The sequence below is a fragment of the Phyllobates terribilis genome, unplaced genomic scaffold (genome assembly GCF_046119375.1).
Source record: "Phyllobates terribilis strain yellow unplaced genomic scaffold, ASM4611937v1 Scaffold_2__4_contigs__length_985480577, whole genome shotgun sequence".
In the NCBI taxonomy this organism is placed as follows: Eukaryota; Metazoa; Chordata; class Amphibia; order Anura; family Dendrobatidae; genus Phyllobates; species Phyllobates terribilis.
The window spans coordinates 49,542,213-49,565,306 of NW_027362762.1; the positions used below are offsets into that span (position 1 = coordinate 49,542,213).

The 23,094-nt window shown below is 41.2% G+C and overlaps 1 protein-coding gene across 3 annotated transcripts in view; it reads left to right on the plus strand.

The window, feature by feature from the left end:
* MYO7A (myosin VIIA) overlaps positions 1-23,094 on the plus strand; it is a 454,077-nt gene that overhangs the window by 28,699 nt on the left and 402,284 nt on the right. Inside the window, exon 2 of one of the 3 annotated variants that reach the window (XM_073661638.1) lies at positions 3,441-3,495. In XM_073661638.1, the coding sequence (XP_073517739.1) occupies positions 3,478-3,495 (18 nt within the window). In that variant the 5' untranslated portion in view covers positions 3,441-3,477. Of the gene's footprint in view, positions 1-3,440; positions 3,496-15,044; positions 15,496-23,094 lie in introns of those variants that run through there. The other 2 variants (XM_073661622.1, XM_073661633.1) reach the window with 2 other exon arrangements.

Below are 23,094 nucleotides of genomic sequence, written 5' to 3' on the forward strand. Positions count from 1 at the left end.
TTGACAGCAGTGACCTGGGGGTCAGAAATGCTTCCTGGGGCGATCCCCATGCTGTCCCCATATCATTTGAGCACTGTCACTATCGTTTTGGGCACTTTTTAGGCTTTCTACAGACTGCCGAGGGTGCCGCCGCAAAAATGCTCGGGCCTCCCATAGACTAACATTGGGCTCGTTGCTCGAGTCGAGCACCCGAGTATCACGGCGAGCTCGGCCCGAGCTTCGAGCACCCGAGCATTTTAGTGCTCGATCAACACTAGTAACATTGTATGATTGGGATGGTCAGGTTCATTAGCCGCTGCTAAACGAGATTATCTCTTCAATAGCAACATGGCCTCTCATGACTACAATCATTGTGTGGTGCCCATAGAGAATAGCGGCAGCACCGACCGCAATGGAGAATTCTAGAATTGAGTAGAGAGGAACATTGATGCCATCGTGAAATGCAAAAAAAATAAGAGGGAATACATGTAATAAAGTCTGAAGTGCACCCGCAACTGGGAGAGAGGCAACAAATTGCACCAAAGAAAACTATGTACTAAAACACAGCATATACAGAAAATACAGGTAGTGTTATAGTAGTTATATTCTTGTACATAGGGGGCAGTATTATAGTAGTTATATTCTTGTATATAGAGGGCAGTATTATAGTAGTTATATTCTTGTACTTAGGAGCAGTATTATAGTAGTTATATTCTTGTACATAGGGTTGTCTTATAGTAGTTATATTCTTGTACATAGGGGGCAGTATTATAGTAGTTATATTCTTGTACATAGGGGGCAGTATTATAGTAGTTATATTCTTTTACATAGGAGCAGTATTATTGTAGTTATATTCTTGTACATAGAGGACAGTATTATAGTAGTTATATTCTTGTACATAGGAGCAGTATTATAGTAGTTTTATTCTTGTGCATAGGGGCAGTATTATAGTAGTTGTATTCCTGTACATAGGGGGCAGTATTATACTAGTTATATTCTTGTACATAGGGACAGTATTATAGTAGTTATATTCTTGTACATAGGGAGCAGTATTATAGTAGTTATATTCTTGTACATAGGGGGCAGTATTATAGTAGTTATATTCTTGTATATAGGGGCAGTATTATAGTAGTTATATTCTTGTATATAGGGGCAGTATTATAGTAGTTATATTCTTGTACATAGGGGCAGTATTATAGTAGTTATATTTTTGTACATAGGGGCAGTATTATAGTAGTTATATTCTTGTACATAGGAGCAGTATTATAGTAGTTATATTCTTGTACATAGGGGGCAGTATTATAGTAGTTGTATTCCTGTACATAGGGGGCAGGATTATACTAGTTATATTCTTGTACATAGGGACAGTATTATAGTAGTTACATTCTTGTACTTAGGGTTCAGTATTATAGTAGTTATATTCTTGTACATGGGAGCAGTATTATAGTAGTTATATTCTTGTACATAGGATCAGTATTATAGTAGTTATATTCTTGTACATAGGGGCAGTATTATAGTAGTTATATTCTTGTACATAGAGGGCAGTATTATAGTAGTTATGTTCTTGTACATAGAGGGCAGTGTTATAGTAGTTATATTCTTGTACATAGGAGCAGTATTATAGTAGTTATATTCTTGTACGTAGGGGGCAGTATTATAGTAGTTGTATTCCTGTACATAGGGGGCAGTATTATACTAGTTATATTCTTGTACATAGGGACAGTATTATAGTAGCTGTATTCTTATACATAGGAGCAGTATTATAGTAGTTATATTCTTGTACGTAGGAGGCAGTATTATAGTAGTTATATTCTTGTACATAGGAGCAGTATTATAGTAGTTATATTCTTGTACATAGGGAGCAGTATTATAGTAGTTATATTCTTGTACATAGGTGGCAGTATTATAGTAGTTATAGTCTTGTACATAGGAGCAGTATTATAGTAGTTATATTCTTGTACATAGGGCCAGTATTATAGTAGTTATAGTCTTGTACATAGGGGGCAGTGTTATAGTAGTTATATTTTGTACATAGGGGGCAGTATTATAGTAGTTATATTCTTGTACATAGGGGGCAGTGTTATAGTAGTTATATTTTTGTACATAGGAGGCAGTATTATAGTAGTTATATTCTTGTACATAGGGGGCAGTGTTATAGTAGTTATATTTTTGTACATAGGGGGCAGTATTATAGTAGTTATATTCTTGTACATAGGAGCAGTATTATAGTAGTTATATTCTTATACATAGGGGCAGTATTATAGTAGTTATATTTTTGTACATAGGGGGCAGTATTATAGTAGTTATGTTCTTGTATATAGCTGTCAGTATTACAGTAGTTATTTTCTTGTACATAGGGAGCAGTATTATAGTAGTTATATTCTTGTACATAGGGAGCAGTATTATAGTAGTTATATTCTTGTACATAGGAGCAGTATTATAGTAGTTATATTCTTGTACATAGGGAGCAGTATTATAGTAGTTATATTCTTGTACATAGGAGCAGTATTATAGTAGTTATATTCTTGTACATAGGGACAGTGTTATAGTAGTTATATTCTTGTACATAGAGGGCAGTATTATAGTAGTTATATTCTTGTACATAGGGGCAGTATTATAGTAGTTATATTCTTGTACATAGGGACAGTGTTATAGTAGTTATATTCTTGTACATAGGGGGCAGTATTATAGTAGTTATGTTCTTGTATATAGCTGTCAGTATTATAGTAGTTATATTCTTGTACATAGGGGCAGTATTATAGTGGTTATATTCTTGTACATAGGGGGCAGTAATATAGTAGTTATATTCTTGTACAAAGGAGCAGTATTATAGTAGTTATATTCTTGTACATAGGAGCAGTATTATAGTAGTTATATTCTTGTACATAGGGGGCAGTATTATAGTAGTTATATTCTTGTACATAGGGGCAGTATTATAGTAGTTATATTCTTGTACATAGGGGGCAGTATTATAGCAGTTATATTCTTGTATATATGGGGCAGTATTATAGCAGTTCCATTCTTGTACATTGGTTATGTCACATGTTACCCTCCTTTATTTCCGTTCTATTTATGACTGTTTGCTTTGTCATTATGTGACAATGAGTTTTCAGAGTACACAGCCTTTAAGCCCTTTGTGTTTGGTGGTTGCTTTGCCTTGTTACCTTCTGGAAGGGTGATTCGTTTTTGGCTACCGTCGCTTTGTTACCTTTGTGTCACAGATCAGTGAATGTTTCTCTGGGGACAGATAGAGGACATGTGACTTATCTAATTCATCAATGGGAATTTCAGTCTCTCTCTATTACCAGATTATCATTGGTGGGGAAGGGCCGACTCTGGTAATTTCATTAGCGTCCTAGAAGCGGCACAAATGACCCTTGTTGATGTTTATTGTGTGATCCTGGCAGCTTTTATACATTCATTGCCTGTAATAATAGAGATTTATGTTTATTCTTCCCCAGACAACTGCTGCTTGATGTCTCTGAAGAATCTGGCGAGATGGTCATTCTGCGGCAGGTACATCGCTCCTTATCGTTTTATAGACGTGGAATAAATTGACCTTGGGCATGATTATTTTTGTCTCTTTGTATTGAGGACTGGATTCTGTGTTCTGTGTGTTTCTAATTTAGGGCAACGTTATATGTGTTTCTGTGCCGATTAATATATTCATAATATATACAGTGGGGAAAATAAGTATTTGATACGCTGTCAATTTTGCAAGTTTTCCCACCTACAAAGAATCGAGAGATCTGTAATTTTTATCGTAGGTCACTTCACCTGTGAGAGACAGAATCTAAGAATAAAATCCAGAAAATCACATTGTAGGATTTTTACATAATTAATTTGCATTTTATAACATGAAATAAGTATTTGATACAATAGAAAAACAGAACTTAATATTTGGTGCAGAAACCTTTGTTTGTAATTACAGAGGTCAGACGTTTCCTCTAGTTCTTGACCAGGTTTGCACGCACTGCAGCAGGGATTTTGGCCCTCTCCTCCATACAGATTATTATTATTATTTATTATTATAGCGCCATTTATTCCATGGCGCTTTACATGTGAAAAAGGGGTATACATAGCATAAACAATTACAATGATCTTGAACACAATGTCACAGCGACTGGTACAGGAGGAGCGAGGACCCTGCCCGCAAGGGCTCACAATCTACAAGGGATGGGTGAGGATACAGTAGGTGAGGATAGAGCTGGTGGTGGAGCGGTATGGTGGAGTGGTGGTTACTGCAGGTTGTAGGCTTGTAGGAAGAGGTAGGTCTTCAGGTTCCTTTTGAAGGTTTCCATGGTAGGCGAGTGTCTGATATGTTGGGGTAGAGAGTTCCAGAGTAGGGGGAAGCACGGGAGAAATCTTGTATACGATAGTGGGAAGAGGAGATAAGAGGGGAGTAGAGAAGGCGATCTTGTGAGGATCGGAGGCTGCGTGCGGGTAAGTACCGGGAGACTAGATCACAGATGTATGGAGGAGACAGGTTGTGAATGGCTTTGTATGCTATGGTTAGGGTTTTGAACTGGAGTCTCTGGGCAATGGGGAGCCAGTGAAGAGATTGACAGAGAGGAGAGGCCGGGGAATAGCGGGGGGACAGGTGGATTAGTCGGGCACCAGAGTTTAGGATGGATTAGAGGGGTGCGAGAGTGTTGGAAGGGAGGCCACAGAGCAGGAGGTTGCAGTAGTCAAGGCGGGAGATGATGAGGGCATGTGTGGCGCCCCTGAGGGTTCAGTCGCCACAGAGGTATTGCACCTCACCCAGAGGTGTGATGTCTCCTTCTCTCAGGTAAGGAGGGAGTGCTGCCCAGAACCCCAACACCCACATTCAACACTACACTACTCCAGGCCGGCTGGAAGGGCAAGATGCACTGTGTCTTCTGCTGAGCCCTGTCCCTGGCTGGAGTGGGGGGAACCATTAGTGGGTGAGGGTGGAGGATGTAGAGTAGGGGAGCACCATAATAGGAGGTATATAAAGGGAAGCCATCTTAGGGTGGCAGAGTAGTCAGTGGAGAACAGTCAGTGAGCAGTCTGAGGAGCAGAGTCTCTTCAGGAGCTCTGCTCCACAAGTGGGGCCTAGTGATAGAGGCCCAGGATGGGAGCAGAGGAGAAAGGCTCCGTTCTACAGAAGGGATCCCAGGGGGTACGGTGAGTGCAGGACGGCACCCGTACGCCCCGAATCTGCCAGGTGTCAGAGGGATCAGGCCGCAAGAAGGGGACCGGCCCCTGGACCAGCCGTGTTACTTCAGGTCTCGGCTGGAAAAACCGGAGGCTTCTGCACTTCCATGGTGCAGTCGCCACAGTCTCATCCTAGTCACCGTGAGGGTCAAGTAGGTCCGGGAACTCCAGGTTGCCCAGAGGGACTTCAGAGCACCCGATCGGGACTGTGTGTGGGAAGCGCAGGGCAGGAGGGAGAAGACCCAGCGCGGGAAGTCGGTCTAGTTAGGTACATAAAGAAAGCGGGGTTCCGTCAAGCGCTCCTGACACATCTGAGGAAGAGCTGAACCCCTGCGACGCGGAGGTGGACACCCGTACAGTGTACCTGAGAACCTTGAATAAGAACTGTGAGTAAAACTCGGATGACTGCACTCCGTTGTCTCCATCAGTTATTTCAGCTGCGCCATCCCGACTGCACTACAAGCCCCAGCATCACCACCCACCATCAAACTCTACACTGCCCTGAGGCCCGCTCCACCTGTGGGGAGCTGTTCCATCCTAGCTGCCCTATCAACTGCCTCAGAGGTCTGCAGCAGCGCTGGTACAAATTACCAGAAACCACAGGTGGCGTCACAATCAAACTACAAATCCCATATAAACTATGCCCTTTTTGTTGACCGCCCTGGGCCACGGACCGGGCAGCCACTGTGACATATCCCCCCCCCCCCTCAGCATCCATAGGCCCGGACACCGAGTACCCCACTGCCCAGGGGGCGCGTCACGTGCACTAGTGTTTTTGCAGATTCCTGGTTGAGGAATGTGCGGGTCCCGGAGATATTTTTGAGTTGGAGTCGGCAGGAAGTGGAAAGGGCTTGGATATGTGGTTTGAAGGAGAGTTCAGAGTCCAGGGTTACCCCAAGGCAGCGAGCTTGTGGGACTGGGGAGAGTGGGCAGCCATTGACATTGATAGATAGGTCAGATGGGGGTTGAATGAGATGGCGGAAAGATGATGAATTCTGTTTTGTCCATGTTAAGTTTTAGAAATCTAGCAGAGAAGAAGGATGAAATAGCAGACAGACATTGTGGGATTTTGGTCAGTAAGGAGGAGATATCGGGTCCAGAGAGGTAGAACTGTGTGTCATCAGCATAGAGGTGATAATGAAAGCCATGAGACTCTATGAGCTGTCCCAGGCCTAAGGTGGAGATGGAGAAGAGCAGGGGTCCTAGAACTGAACCTTGGGGGACACCGACAGATAGGGGGCGAGATGAGGAGGTGGTGCGTGAGTGGGAGACACTGAATGTCCTGTCTGTTAGGTATGAGGAGATCCAGGATAAGGCCAAGTCTGTGATGCCGAGGGATGAGAGAGTTTGTAGTAAGAGGGAATGGTCCACTGTGTCAAAGGCAGATGACAGGTCCAGGAGCAGGAGGACAGAGTAGTGTCGCTTAGATTTGGCGGTTAGTAGGTCGTTGGTGACTTTAGTCAGTGCAGTTTCAGTAGAATGGTGCGGTCGGAAACCAGATTGTAGGCGGTCGAAGAGGGAGCAGGAGGAGAGGTGGGAGGGCAGCTCAGAATGGACGTGTTGTTTCAGTAGTTTTGAGGCATAGGGGAGAAGTGATATGGGGCGATAGCTAGTCAGAGAGGATGGGTCAAGGGAGGGCTTTTTGAGGATGGGTATGATTGCGGCATGTTTGAAGCATGAGGGGAAGACACCAGTTGTTAGTGACAGGTTGAAGAGGTGGGCTAGGGCTGGGATGAAGATAGTGGTAAGGTTTGGGATGAGGTGGGACGGGATTGGGTCAAGTTTACAGGTGGTGAGGTGTGATTTGGAGAGTAAAGAGGAAAGTTGATCTTCAGACATGGTGGAGAAGGTGGTTTTGGAGGAGGAGGGTTGAGTAGGTGTGAGGAGGGGTTGTGGGGGCTTTAGGCAAAAGCTTTGTCTGATGGTGTCAATCTTCTGCTTGAAAAATGAGGCAAAGTCTTTAGCTGAAATAAGAGGAGAGGGAGGAGGCACTGGGGGGCGGAGAAGAGAATTGAAGGTGTTGAATAGTTGTTTGGGGTTGTGAGACAGTGAGGATATGAGAGATGCGAAGTATGTTTGTTTTGCTGCAGTGAATTGTGGACTTGAAGGTAGTGAGGGACTGTTTGAATGCGATGATCTGCTCATTGGAGTGGGACCTTTTCCATCTACACTCAGCAACCCTGGAGGCCCGTCGCAGTTCTTTAGTTAGGCTGGTGGTTGTCTGTTGATTGTGCGTGCTTTGGTATGTGTGAGGGGGGCAACCGAATCGAGAGCTGCAGCTGTTGTGGTGTTGTATAAAGTGGCAGCAACATCTGCATCATGTAAGGAACTAATGTCTGTAAGAGGGAGAAGGGATTCAGAGAGTGAGTGTAGGTCAAGGTGTTTGATATTTCTGCAAGGGTATGCAAGTTTGTGGAGTGGGGATTGTTGCCCTGGAGAGGAGAGGGTAGAGAATGTGAGTAGGTTGTGGTCATAAAGAGGGAGAGGTGAGTTAGAGAGGTTAGATAGGGAACAGAGGCGGGTGAAGATGAGGTTGAGTGTGTGGCCGTCTTTGTAGGTGGGTGTGGAAGACCACTGAGTAAGACCAAAGGAGGAAGTGAGGGATAGAAGCTTAGAGGCAGCTGAGAGGGTAGTGTCAATGTGGATGTTAAAGTCACCCATGAGGATAGTGGGGATGTCAATGGAGAGGAAATGAAGTAGCCAAGTGGTGAGGTGGTCAAAGAAAGTGGTGATTGATCCTGGGGGGCGGTTAATGACAGCCAGTTGGAGGTTGGAGGGGGAGTAGATGTGCACATAGTGCACTTCAAAAGAGGGGAGAGTAATTGAGGGCGGCAGTGGGATATGGGTGAAGGAGCAGTTATCTGAGAGGAGGAAACCTATTCCACCTCCACTCCTGGCCCACTGAGAGATCTTCTCCTGATCTCTCAGGTTTCAGGGCTGTCGCTGGGCTGCATTAAGTTTCAGCTCCCTCCAAAGATTATATATTGGGTTCAGGTCTGGAGACTGGCTAGGTCATTCCAGGACCTAGAAATACTACTTATGCAGCCACTCCTTAGTTGCCCTGGCTGTGTATTTTGGCTCATTGTCATGCTGGAAGACTCAGCCACGACCCATCTTCAATTCTCTTACTGACCGAAGGAGGTTGTTGGCCAAAATCTCGCAATACATGACCCCATCTGTTCTCCCTTCAATACAGTGCAGTCGTCCTGTCCCTTTTGCAGAAAAGCACCCCCAAATTTTATGTTTCCTCCACCATGCTTCCAGGTTGGGATGGTGTTTTTGGGGTTGTACTCAACCTTCTTTTTCCTCCAAACACAGGGAATGGAGTAAATACCAAAAAGTTCTATTTTGGTCTCATGTGACCACATGACCTTCTCCCATGCCTCCTCTGGATCATCCAGATGGTCACTGGCGAACTTCAAACAGGCGTGAGCAGGGGGACCTTGCGTGCCCTGCAGGATTTTAGTCCATGATGGAGCAGTGTGTTACTAATGGTAATGTTTGAGACTGTGGTCCCTGCTCTCTTTGGGTCATTGACCAGGTCCTCCAGTGTAGTTCTGGGCTGATTCCTGACCTTTCTCAGAATCATCCTTACCCCACGATGCGAGATCCTGTATGGAGCCCCAGATCGAGGAAGATTGACAGTCATCTTGTGTTTCTTCCATTTTCTAATAATTGCGCAAACAGTTGTTGCCTTCTCACCAAGCTGCTTGCCTATTGTCCTGTAGCCCATCCCAGCCTTCGGGAGGTCTACAATTTTGTCCCTGGTGTCCTTAGACAGCTCTTTGGTCTTGGCCATGGTGGAGAGGCTGAAGCGCGATTGAGTGTGTGGACAGGTGTCTTTTATACAGGTAACAAGTTCAAACAGGTGCAATTAATACAGGTAATAAGTGCAGAGTAAGGCTGTGTGCCCACTATGCATTTTTTAAGCTTTTCCGCAGCGGCAATTCCACCGCAGAAACGCTTAAAAAATGCTTGGTAGAAGGTCTGCCATGTTCCCCAATGATAATCCGCATGTGCTGTGCACATGCTGCGGAAATTTCTGCTACGGATTATCATTGCCGGTTGCATGGATTTATATAGTGTGACCAAGTTGTCAAGCACTTTTCCAAGTGATGCTAAAATCGCTTGGAAAGCGCTTGATAACCCGCATGCAGAAATCACATTGTTCAAAACGCTTGACAAACGCTTGTCCCTGGCTGAAAAAATGCATGTACAATCCGCATGTACAATCCGCATGTACAATCCTCATGCATTTTTTCTGCCAGGGAGATGCAGAAACGCTCAGGAAAAATCCTGAGCTTTTCTGAATCGTGGGCACTTAGCCTAAGAGGGCTTGTTAAAGAAAAACTAAGAGGTCTGAGAGCCAGAATTCTTGCTGGTTGATAGGTGATCAAATACTTATTTCATGCAATAAAATGCAATTTAATGATGTAAAAATCCTACAATGTGATTTTCTGGATTACTTTTAGATTCTGTCTCTCACAGGTGAAGTGACCTACGATAAAAATCACAGACCTCTCCATTCTTTGTAGGGGGGAAAACTTGCAAAATCGGCAGCGTATCAAATACTTATTTTCCCCACTGTATATATATATATTTACAATGTATAAAGAAAACTCCTTGTAAATGATGCCCTTGGTCAGATTTGAACTCACAATAGTAAAAACGACCATGCTAGTATAGCCTAAGCATCTTATAATACACAATTATATATTTAGAGCTGGCATAATCTGTGGAAAAGGGACCATTATTTGTCAAATTCCCATTAAATTCTATAGAAAATGCATCTCTGTATCTAATACTGTATATGGAAAAAATCACAATTTTACAATTGAAACAAATGGCTACATTGCCATCTGATGGTAGAAAATGTTAGTACAGATGTTTAACATATCTCATAACATTTATAATTCCCAAATTATCAAGAGCACACTAATGAAAAGGAGGCAAACATTACTATAATACCCCCCACAAATATAACTACTATAATACTACCCCTACAGTGGGTTCGGAAAGTATTCAGACCCCTTTAAATTTTTCACTCTGTTTCATTGCAACCATTTGGTAAATTCTAAAAAGTTCATTTTTTTCTCATTAAAGTACACTCTGCACCCCATGGTGACTGAAAAAAAACAGAAAGGTAGAAATTTTTGCAAATTTATTAAAAAAGAAAAACTGAAATATCCCATGGTCATAAGTATTCAGACCCTTTGCTCAGTATTGAGTAGAAGCCCCCTTTTCAGCTAGTACAGCCATGAGTCTTCTTGGGAATGATGCAACAAGTTTTTCACCCCTGGATTTGGGGATCCTCTGCCATTCTTCCTTGCAGATCCTCTCTAGTTCCGTCAGGTTGGATGGTGAACGTTGGTGACAGCCATTTTCAGGTCTCTCCAGAGATGCTCAATTGGGTTTAGGTCAGGGCTCTGGCTGGGCCAGTCAAGAATGGTCACAGAGTTGTTCTGAAGCCGCTCCTTTGTTATTTTAGCTGTGTGCTTAGGGTTATTGTCTTGTTGGAAGGTGAACCTTCGGCCAAGTCTTAGGTCCAGAGCACTCTGGAAGAGGTTTTCATCCAGGATATCTCTGTACTTGGCCACATTCATGTTTCCTTCAATTGCAACCAGTCGTTCTGTCCCTGCAGCTGAAAAACACCTCCATAGCATGATGCTGCCACCACCATGTTTCACTGTTGGGATTGTATTGGGCAGGTGATGAGCAGTGCCTGGTTTTCTCCACACATACCGCTTAGAATTATCCCCAAAAAGTTCTATCTTCGTCTCATCAGGCCAGAGAATCTTATTTCTCATAGTCTGGGAGACCTTCATGTGTTTTTGAGCAAACTCTGTGCGGGCTCTCATATGTCTTGCACTGAGGAGAGGCTTCCGTTGGGCCACTCTGCCATAAAGGCCTGACTGGTGGAGGGCTGCAGTGATAGTTGACTTTGTGGAACGTTCTCCCATCTCCCTACTGCATCTCTGGAGCTCAGCCACAGTGATCTTGTGGTTCTTCTTTACCTCTCTCACCAAGCCTCTTCTACGATTGCTTAGTTTGGCTGGACGGCCAGGTCTAGGAAGACTTATGGTGGTCCCAAACTTCTTCCATTTAAGGATTATGGAGGCCACTGTGCTCTTAGGAACCTTGAGTAATGCAGAAATTCTTTTGTAACCTTGGCCCGATCTGTGCCTTGCCACAATTCTGTCTCTGAGCTCCTTGGGCAGTTCCTTTGAGCTCATGATTCTCATTTGGTCTGACATGCACTGTGAGCTGTGGGGTCTTATATAGACAGGTGTGTGCCTTTCCAAATCAAGTCATATCAGTTTAATTAAACACAGCTGGACTCCAATGAAGGAGTAGAACCATCTCAAGGAAAATCACAAGGAAATGGACAGCATGTGACTTAAATATGAGTGTCTGAGCAAAGGGTCTGAATACTTATGACCATGTGATATTTCAGTTTTTCTTTTTTTAATAAATTTGCAAAAATTTCTACATTTCTGTTTTTTTTTCAGTCAAGATGGGGTGCAGAGTGTACTTTAATGAGAAAAAAATGAACTTTTTTGAATTTACCAAATGGCTGCAATGAAACAAAGAGTGAAAAATTTAAAGGGGTCTGAATACTTTCCGTACCCACTGTATGTACAAGAATATAACTACTATAATACTGCTCCTATGTACAAGAATATATCTACTATAATACTGCTCCTATGTACAAGAATATAACTACTATAATACTGCCCCTATGTACAAGAATATAACTACTATAATACTGCCCCTATGTACAAGAATATAACTACTATAATCCAGCTCCTATGTACAAGAATATAACTACTATAATACTGCTCCTATGTACAAGAATATAACTACTATAATACTGCCCCTATGTACAAGAATATAACTACTATAATACTGCCCCTATGTACAAGAATATAACTACTATAATACTGCTCCTATGTGCAAGAATATAACTACTATAATACTGCTCCTATGTGCAAGAATATAACTACTATAATACTGCCCCTATGTACAAGAATATAACTACTATAATCCAGCTCCTATGTACAAGAATATAACTACTATAATACTGCTCCTATGTACAAGAATATAACTACTATAATACTGCCCCTATGTACAAGAATATAACTACTATAATACTGCTCCTATGTGCAAGAATATAACTACTATAATACTGCTCCTATGTGCAAGAATATAACTACTATAATACTGCTCCTATGTACAAGAATATAACTACTATAATACTGCTCCTATGTGCAAGAATATAACTACTATAATACTGCATCCTATGTACAAGAATATAACTACTATAATACTGTCCCCTATGTACAAGAATATAACTACTATAATACTGCCCCTATGTACAAGACTATAACTACTATAATACTGTCCCCTATGTACAAGAATATAACTACTATAATACTGCTCCTATGTACAAGAATATAACTACTATAATACTGCTCCTATGTGCAAGAATATAACTACTATATTACTGCCCCTATGTACAAGACTATAACTACTATAATACTGTCCCCTATGTACAAGAATATAACTACTATAATACTGCTCCTATGTACAAGAATATATCTACTATAATACTGCTCCTATGTACAAGAATATAACTACTATAATACTGCCCCTATGTACAAGAATATAACTACTATAATACTGCCCCTATGTACAAGAATATAACTACTATAATCCAGCTCCTATGTACAAGAATATAACTACTATAATACTGCTCCTATGTACAAGAATATAACTACTATAATACTGCCCCTATGTACAAGAATATAACTACTATAATACTGCCCCTATGTACAAGAATATAACTACTATAATACTGCCCCTATGTACAAGAATATAACTACTATAATACTGCTCCTATGTGCAAGAATATAACTACTATAATACTGCTCCTATGTGCAAGAATATAACTACTATAATACTGCTCCTATGTACAAGAATATAACTACTATAATACTGCTCCTATGTGCAAGAATATAACTACTATAATACTGCATCCTATGTACAAGAATATAACTACTATAATACTGTCCCCTATGTACAAGAATATAACTACTATAATACTGCCCCTATGTACAAGACTATAACTACTATAATACTGTCCCCTATGTACAAGAATATAACTACTATAATACTGCTCCTATGTACAAGAATATAACTACTATAATACTGCTCCTATGTGCAAGAATATAACTACTATATTACTGCCCCTATGTACAAGACTATAACTACTATAATACTGTCCCCTATGTACAAGAATATAACTACTATAATACTGCTCCTATGTACAAGAATATAACTACTATAATACTGCTCCTATGTACAAGAATATATCTACTATAATACTGCTCCTATGTACAAAAATATAACTACTATAATACTGCTCCTATGTACAAGAATATATCTACTATAATACTGCTCCTATGTACAAGAATATATCTACTATAATACTGCTCCTATGTACAAAAATATATCTACTATAATACTGCTCCTATGTACAGGAATATAACTACTATAATACTGCCCCTATGTACAAGAATATAACTACTATAATACTGCCCCTATGTACAACAATATAGCTACTATAATACTGCTCCTATGTACAAGAATATAACTGCTATAATACTGCTCCTATGTACAAGAATATAACTGCTATAATGCTGCCCCTATGTACAAGAATATAACTACTATAATACTGCTCCTATGTACAAGAATATAACTGCCATAATACTGCCCCTATGTACAAGAATATAACTACTATAATACTGCCCCTATGTGCAAGAATATAACTGCTATAATACTGCCCCTATGTACAATAATATAACTACTATAGTACTGCCCCTATGTACAAGAATATAACTGCTATAATACTGCCCCTATGTACAAGAATATAACTGCTATAATACTGCCCCTATGTACAAGAATATAACTACTATAATACTGCCTCCTATGTACAAGAATATAACTACTATAATACTGCCCCTATGTACAAGAATATAACTACTATAATACTGCCCCTGTGTACAAGAATATAACTGCTATAATACTGCCCCTATGTACAAGAATATAACTACTATAATACTGCCCCTATGTACAAGAATATAACTACTATAATACTGCCCCTATGTACAAGAATATAACTACTATAATACTGCCCCTATGTACAAGAATATAACTGCTATAATACTGCCCCCTATGTACATGAATATAACTACTATAATACTGCTCCCTATGTACAAGAATATAACTACTATAATACTGCCCCTATGTACAAGAATATAACTACTATAATACTGCCCCTATGTACAAGAATATAACTGCTATAATACTGCCCCCTATGTACAAGAATATAACTACTATAATACTGCTCCCTATGTACAAGAATATAACTACTATAATACTGCCCCTATGTACAAGAATATAACTACTATAATACTGCTCCCTATGTACAAGAATATAACTACTATAATAGTGCTCCTATGTACAAGAATATAACTACTATAATACTGCCCCTATATACAAGAATATAACTACTATAATACTGCCCCCTATGTACAAGAATATAACTACTATAATACTGCCCCCTAGGTACAAGAATATAACTACTATAATACTGCCCCTATGTACAAGAATATAACTACTATAATACTGCCCCTATGTACAAGAATATAAGTACTATAATACTGCCCCTATGTACAAGAATATAACTACTATAATACTACTGTATTGCTATCCTGCCCTCTGTTTAGAATGGGCTGCCTGTGGTTACACATCCGGTGACGGTGCCTGTGTGCTCTGATATTGGCGCTGGCAGGTTTATTCTTCTGTGGTTTGGTGCATTGAGGAGTAAACATTCTTCTACATTTTGATGGAACTGAACTTTCCACTCGCTGCCTTTAAACAGAAGAACATTATCAGAGGCGCTGCTTGTGCGGAGGGAACACATCGCCCTTCTTCAGAGATAAATTGGACCTGACACCTCTTTTCTGATAGACAATGGGGTCTTCCCGGATGCTTCGTAGCGGGGGACTAATGAGGCTGTGAATTGTGGCTTTGGCTCCGGACGTATTACGTGGACGTCCCTCCATTGTCCTGGAAGTTTTGAGGATTTAAAAAGTTCAAAATTTTTTTATGGAAAGAATCTGAGAGAAGGAGATGACTGGGGAGAAGGGTGAAGAGAAGTCTGCACAGATAGCCGGCACTATGGCCGTGGCGTCACCTAGGTGTGTGGACGAGCAGCCCGAGGGCCACTCCTGGAATGTGGGGTTGGGCGATCACCCACGCTCTCCGCACAGACAGGTAATTGTTATCTCTTACAACTAAAATAGAAAAAATGATGGGAAGGACGGAGCCATCACCCTGAACAAGCAGCATGATGTTTGTGTTATGCTGACGTGATAAGTTGCTGGTATATGAGAGCGGCCCTAGAGTTTCAGGGGCCCATTGCTCTTAAGAATCCAGTATGAAATAATGCAGTTGGTGAGAGGGGGCTGCTGCAGATTTTGCATTGGTGCTTAGGAGCTTTGTGTTTTCCTCCATATTCAGGAACCTCGTGGGTTGGACTCTCAGCATCTGCTGCTCCATTGAAATCTATGAATTCCTACTGATTTCATTGCCAACAGATAAAGCTTAAAGGGTCGGCTTTTTTAAGATATTCCATTTTCAGATACCCCATTAGGGCATTATTTGGGGTTTCCTGCGTTCCCAACAGTGGCTTCAAAGAGCAATTTTCTTTCTTCAGGACTCAACATCCACAAATCCCATTAATTTCATTTGACATGTAATGCTTCTTTTTACCTGTGGGTGGCGCTGGAGAGGTATCGAACCCTTTTTTTTTCTAGTTTCCCACATGTTGTCATTGTTATGGGGGAGGGGATCCTTTTAATAAAAATCCTTTAATCACAATATATTGACATTCTGCAGCTTTCTAACATCTCTTTTAGTTCTTCCCTTTTTAGGGTCTTTGCTTGCTGTCAGTGAATTGGGGGCATTTTGGTGTGAACATGTATAGGCTGTGTCCTGATCATGACGATGTATGTGCAGGACTCGGTGAGGATGAGGATTGGACATAATAAAGATTTTTTTTTTCCATCCAGACAGCAAGCAGAGATCCTGAGCACACATTGCGTCCACATTCTTAAATGGTTTTACGCTGGAATAAAGTGCGACGAGTTCATCAAAAGCCACAAACCTCCTGTGTCGCTTCTATGGCTGCAGGAGTGAATTTATGCTACAAGGTGCCACAATTTTGCGTAGAAGTTTGTAATATGATGATATCACATAATATGCTGGATATTCTGCTCTACGCTGCCTTGCAAAAGTCTTCATACCCCGTGAACTTTTTCACATTTTTTTCCTGTTTCACCTAGAAACTTAAATGTATTTTATTGGGATTGTATGTGATACTAACAAGTATTTGTGAAATGTAAAGGAAATGGTAGAAGGTTTCCTAATTATTTTAAATTATTTTAAAAATATAAGTCTGAAAATTGTGCATTGCATTAGTATTCAATCCCCCCCCCCGAATCAGTACTTTGTAGGACCACCTTTCTCTGCAGTTACTGCTGCAGTCTTTTGGGGTCTGTCTCTCCAGCTTTCTCTGCTGCAGTCTTTTGGGGTCTGTCTCTCCAGCTTTCTCTGCTGCAGTCTTTTGGGGTCTGTCTCTCCAGCTATCTCTGCTGCAGTCTTTTGGGGTCTGTCTCTCCAGCTTTCTCTGCTGCAGTCTTTTGGGGTCTGTCTCTCCAGCTATCTCTGCTGCAGTCTTTTGGGGTCTGTCTCTCTCACCTTTGTCTGCAGTTACTGCTACAGTCTTTTGGGGTCTGTCTCTCCAGCTTTGTCTGCAGTTACTGCTACAGTCTTTTGGGGTCTGTCTCTCCAGCTTTCTCTGCGGCAGTCTTTTGGGGTCTGTCTCTCTCACCTTTGTCTGCAGTTACTGCTACAGTCTTTTGGGGTCTGTCTCTATCACCTTTCTCTGCAGTTACTGCTGCAGTCTTTTGGGGTCTGTCTCTCCAGCTTTGCTCATCTAGAGGTGACATTTTGCCCCTTCTTCTTTGCACACTCGCTCTCACTCAGTGACATTGGATGGAGACGTCTGTGGTCAGTAATTTTCACGTCTTGTCACAGATTCTCTGGGATTTGGGTCTGGACTGTGACTGGGCCGTTCACACACAATATACTCTGATCTAAACCATCCATTGTAGCTCTGGCAGGATGTTTAGGGTAGTTGTCTTGTTGAACCTGCACCCCAGTCTCAAGTCTTTTGCAGCCAGGTTTTCCTCCAAGATTGCCCTGTATTTAGCTCCATCCATCTTCCCATCAACTCTGACTAGCTTCCCTGCCTCTGCTATAGAAAAGCCTCCCCACAGCAGGATGCTGTCACCACCATGTGTGACGGTGGGGATGGTGTTTTCAGGATGATGTGCAGTGTTAGTTTTCCACCACATATAGCGTTTTCCATTTAGCTTAAAAACTTGTACTTTGGTCTCATCTGACTATAGCACCTTCTTCCACATGCTCACTGTGTCCCCTACATGGCTTTTTGCAAACTGCGAGACTTCTAATAACTTGCGTTTCAAAAATGGCTTTCTTCTTGCCTCTCTTCCATAAAGGCCAGATTTGTGAAGTATATGACTAATATTTGTCCTGTGGACAGATATATAGTACCCATAAATAAATATTTTTATGAAAAAAAAATATATATAAACAAAAAAGTACACATATTTGGTATTGCTGCATCCGAAACAACCCGACCTATAAAACTTTATTATCTTATCGCCGGACAAAAGGTGGAATAAAACGTGATCAAAAAGATGAATATAAATAAAATGGTATCTCTAAAAATGTCATCTTGTCCCACAAAAAACAACCCGCCATACAGATCCATCAGCGGAAAAATAAAAAAGTTATAGCTCTCAGAAATATGTTTTTTTCTGTAAAATAGTTTAAGGCTATGTGCCCACGATGCAGAAATGCTCAGGATTTTTTCCTGAGCATTTCCGCATCTCCCTGGCAGAAAAAAACGCATGCGGATTGTACATGCGGATTGTACATGCGGATTGTACATGCGTTTTTCCTGCCAGGGACATGTGGAAATGGAGCGTTATTCACTGACATTTCCGCATGCGGATTGACAAGCGCTTTCCCAGCGATTAGCATCACTTGGAAAGTCCTTGTGACAACTAGGTCACACTATATAAATCCATGCAAACTGCATATATAGTGTGACCCGAAAGAGTGGTTAAAAATAAAAAAATAAATATATACTTACCCTCCGATGGCCCGCGCTGGCTTGCTTCGCTCGGTCCCGGCTGCCGGCAGCGGTGGATTGAAAGACCTGCCGACGTCAGCGCAGGTGCTTCAATCCACTGCAAAGTGCCGGGAAGCAAGCAGGAGCGCAGCGCGGGCCGTCGGAAGGTAAGTATACATTTATTTTTATTTTATTCTTTTTTTTACAGATTTTTTAATGGTACCTGGGTGTGGAGGAGACTCTCCTCTCATCTACACCCAGGTGCCATCCGCACATTAGAATGCACCAATTACGCAAGTACAGATGCAGTCTTGCGGAATTTGCACGTTCTAATACAAGTCAATGGCGGTGAAAATGCAGCACTTCCGCAAAATAATTGGTAGTGCTGCGTTTTTTTCCGCAATGATATTCCGCAGCGGAAATTTCCGCAGCATGTGCACAGCACATGCGGATTATCATTGGGGAACATGGCAGACCTTCTACCATGCGTTTTTAATGCGTTTCTGCAGCGTTTCCGCAGATGCAAAAACGCTGCAGAAACGCATTAAAAACGCATCGTGGGCACACAGCCTTATTGTGTAAAAGTGCCAAAACATAAAAAAATATATGAATCTGGTATAGTTGTAATCGCACCGACCCAAATAATAAAGTCGTCTAATCACTTAGTCCGCACGAGGAATGGCATAAAAAATAAATAAAACCAATTCTTCACCTGCTGTTGATTTGTTCATTCTGCCTCCCAAAGATTGCAGTAAGGCTCTGCTCACATTTATTCTGCGCTGAGCACTTACATCGGGGTTTCTGGGTAAATCTCTGAAATACGTGATTCAGACAGAACCACTGGCGGAAGATTCCCTGTAATGAAGCCGATGGAGACACTGTGGACGCTGTCTGACCTGTGATCTGGCAGTGACCATCTTTTTAGGCGTGCATAAAAGCACAGTTTTTTGCACTTCTGAAAAGAAGAACACCGCTGAACAGAGGCCAGATGGAGCCCAGAGTAACTCTGCTGCCTCATTATAGTGAATGGATCACTCGAGGGTTTCATCTGAATCACGTCACTCGGAGATTTAAATGGAAACCGCTATGTAAGTGCTCAGCGTAGAGAGCAGGATACAGTTGTGCTCAAAAGATTTAAAAAGAGAAAACACAGTAGTTTGACAATAAATGGCTTCACCCAACCAATAACCATGAGTGGAGAAAAAGTTTTTTTGTTATCATTCATATTCTCTGAAACAAGGCCAAGAAAGGCAAAATTCTTCTTTGGTATGTAAACTTTTGAGCACAACTGTAAATGTGACCCAAAATGTTATGTAAAATGTTCCAAACAAAAGCTTCAACTCAATCTACAAAAAAAGCCCCCACTCAGATCCGTCATCTATTATCGGAAATATAGGGGGCTTCCATATTACTGGTAGCAGAAAGGCTCTGGAAAAGTGAAATGGCTCCTCGCCCCCCAAAAGAAATTCAGCAAATTCTGCGCTCCCAAATCCAAATGCCTCCCTCCCTTCTGAGCCCCAGTGTGCCTAAACCTCAGTTAGCGTCCACATGTTTGGCATTTCTGTAGCGATGAGAGCCCGCCTAATTTACGGGTACATGTCTCCAGAAGTACAAGCTGGGCATAATGTACTGGTCACTACAACGGCAGTTTGCAATTTTCACTCAATAAAATCTGCTGCTGCTTGTTTCTGGAAAACACCATGGAGTAAAAACCGTCACTACACCCGTAGATAAATTCCCAAAGGGGTCATATGAGGGGGATTCTGATCTTCTAGCACTTAGGGGCTCTGTATATGGAGTCTGCAAACTATTCTAGAATAATCTGTGTAGCAGGAGACAAATAGCGCACTGTACCTGCCGAGTCTCGCCGTTGGGCCAAGCAGTACTGTACAACTACATATGGGGGTATTTCTACATTCAGCTGAAATTGTGGAACCAATTTTGATGTCATTTTACCCATTTCCCAGTGTGAAAATGTAAAATCTGGGGCTAAAGCAAAATTTTGTTGGTAAAAATGTAATTGTTTGTTTCTTCACTGCCCAATGGTATAAAATTCTGTGACGCACCTGTGGTGTCAATATGATAAAAGCACCCCTAGATGAATTCATTGAGAGGTATAGTTTGTAAAATGGGGTTTCTTATCAGTCGTTCTGCTGTTCTGGCTCCTCAGGGGCTCTGACAAATTGATATGACACCCTCAAACCAGTCCAGCAAAATCTGAACTCCAATATGGCGCTTCTTCCCTTCTGAGCTTTACACTGTGCCTCAGAAGTAATTTTTGACCACATATGGGGTATCGGCGTACTCAGAAGAAATTGCAAAACAAATTTTCGGTCCATTTTCTCCTGCTATCCTCGTGAAAATGAAAAAATTCGGGGCTAAAACAACATTTTTGCGGGAAAAATATATATTTTTTCATTTTCACTGATCAACGTTGTAAAATTCTGTGAAGCACCTGTGGGTTCAAGTTGCTCACCACCCATCTAGACAAATTCCGCGAGGGGTCTAGTTTCCAAAATGGGGTCACTTGTGGAGGTTTTCCACTGTTTAGGCACATCAGAGGTTCTCCAAACGTGACATGACATCCGCAGTCAATTCCAGCAAAGTCTGCTTTCCAAAATGTCAGTCCTTCCTTTCTAAGCCCTGCCGTGCGCCCAAACAGTGGTTTCCCCTCAACATATGGGATATCTGCGTGCTCAGGAGAAATTGCACAACTAATTTTGGGGTCTATTTTCTCCTTTTACTCTTGTGAAAATAAAAAAATTGGGGCTAAAAGAACATTTTTGTGTGAAAAATGGGATTTTTTTTATTTTCACGGCTCTACGTTATAAACTTCTGTGAAGCAGCTGGGTGTTCAAAGTGTTCACCACACATCTATATAAGTTCCCTAAGGGGTCTAGTTTCCAAAATAATGTCACTTGTGGGGGGTTTCCACTGTTTAGTCACATCAGGGACTCTCCAAATGCGACATGGCGTCCGCTAATTATTCCAGCAAATTTTCCATTCAAAAAGTTAATTGGTGCTCCTTCCCTTCCAAATCCTGCTGTGCGCCCAAACAGTGGTTTTCCCCCACATATGGGATATCGGCGTGCTCAGGAGAAATTGCACAACAAAGTTTGGTGTCCGTTTTCTATTGTTACTTTTGTGAAAGTAAAAAAAGTTGGGTCTAAAGTAACATGTTTGTGAAAAAAAGTTAAATGTTTATTTTTTTTCTTCCACATTCCATTAATTCCTGTGAAGCACCTGAAAGGTTAATAATCTTCTTGAATGTGGTTTTGAGCACCTTGAGGGGTTAAATTTTTGGTATTTTCTGTCATATGGGCCCCTCAAAGTCACTTCAAATGTGATGTGATCCCTAAAAAAAAGGGGTTTTGTAAATTTTGTTGGAAAAATTATAAATCACTAGTCAACTTTTAAAACTTATAACTTCCTAACAAAAATATTATGTTTCAAAACTTGTGCTGATGTGAAGTATGCATGCGGGAAATGTTAAAAGGACATAAAAATCAAAATTTGAAAATTGCAACATTTTCCACCTATTCTCCAAATTTCCATTTTGTTTCACAAATAAACACAAGTGATATCAAAGAAATTTTACCACTATCATGAAGTACAATATGTCACGAAAAAAACAGTCTCAGAATCAGTGCAATCCGTTGAAGCGTTCCCGAGTTATTGTCTCATAAAGTGACACTGGTCAGAATTGAAAAATTTGGCATGGTCATGATGGTGAAAACAGGCTTGGGTGGTAAGGGGGTAAAAATAATTAGAAAACTTTTTATCACAAATATTCGCTACTTTGGGTTGGTATCACATAAAATCCCAATAAAATGCATCCAAGTTTGTGGGTGTAACGTGAAAAAATTTGGAAAAGTTCACGAGGTATGAAGACTTTTTCAGTTATACTATATATGATAATATCCCATTGTATGATATGCTGGATATCCTGCTCTATGTATGACAGTTATCGTCAGCTGTATGGCCATGTCGCTGTGTGTTTTCTTTGGACGTAGCCCAGACTAAATATTCTCATTTGTGCATAGTGAACCTACAAAGTTGTCATAAATATTGACCGGCTATGGCTTCCGCCATTAATTTGAGGGTTAGATTCAATCTTCTCAGGTACATTTTATGTTCTTTGGAAGTTCACATTAGCATGTAAATTACTATATAAACCACTACTATCATCCTCGGTATTTTTGGAAGCGATGACATTTTAATTGTTTCTCCAATCACAGAACGTTGAGACAATTTATTGAGACAATTAAGACGATGTAGCCTCAGCGGCTGGATTTTATCGCCTGGTGGTGACATTTATGACCCAACTAGCAAGCTCCAAGAAGTCGCTTGATCATAATATCGCCATCTCAGAGTTAATGTCGTCAGGGGAGAAATTCCAAGATGTTTGTTCTTTTTATTCATCTACTGGGTGGTAATATGTCATCTGTGGTCACTGACCGTTCCAAATACAGCTGGTTAAAGGGATGGTAAATTTAATATTGATTTTATGGGGAAACATCAGTCCCCAGTATTTCTCAGTGACTTGTAATTGTGTAATTGCTCTAGAATCATAGGTTGATTTTAATATCAGTATTATACAAGTGCTGTGGGATTTTTTGGGTTGCGGTGTTTTACATGGTGGTGGTGGTATT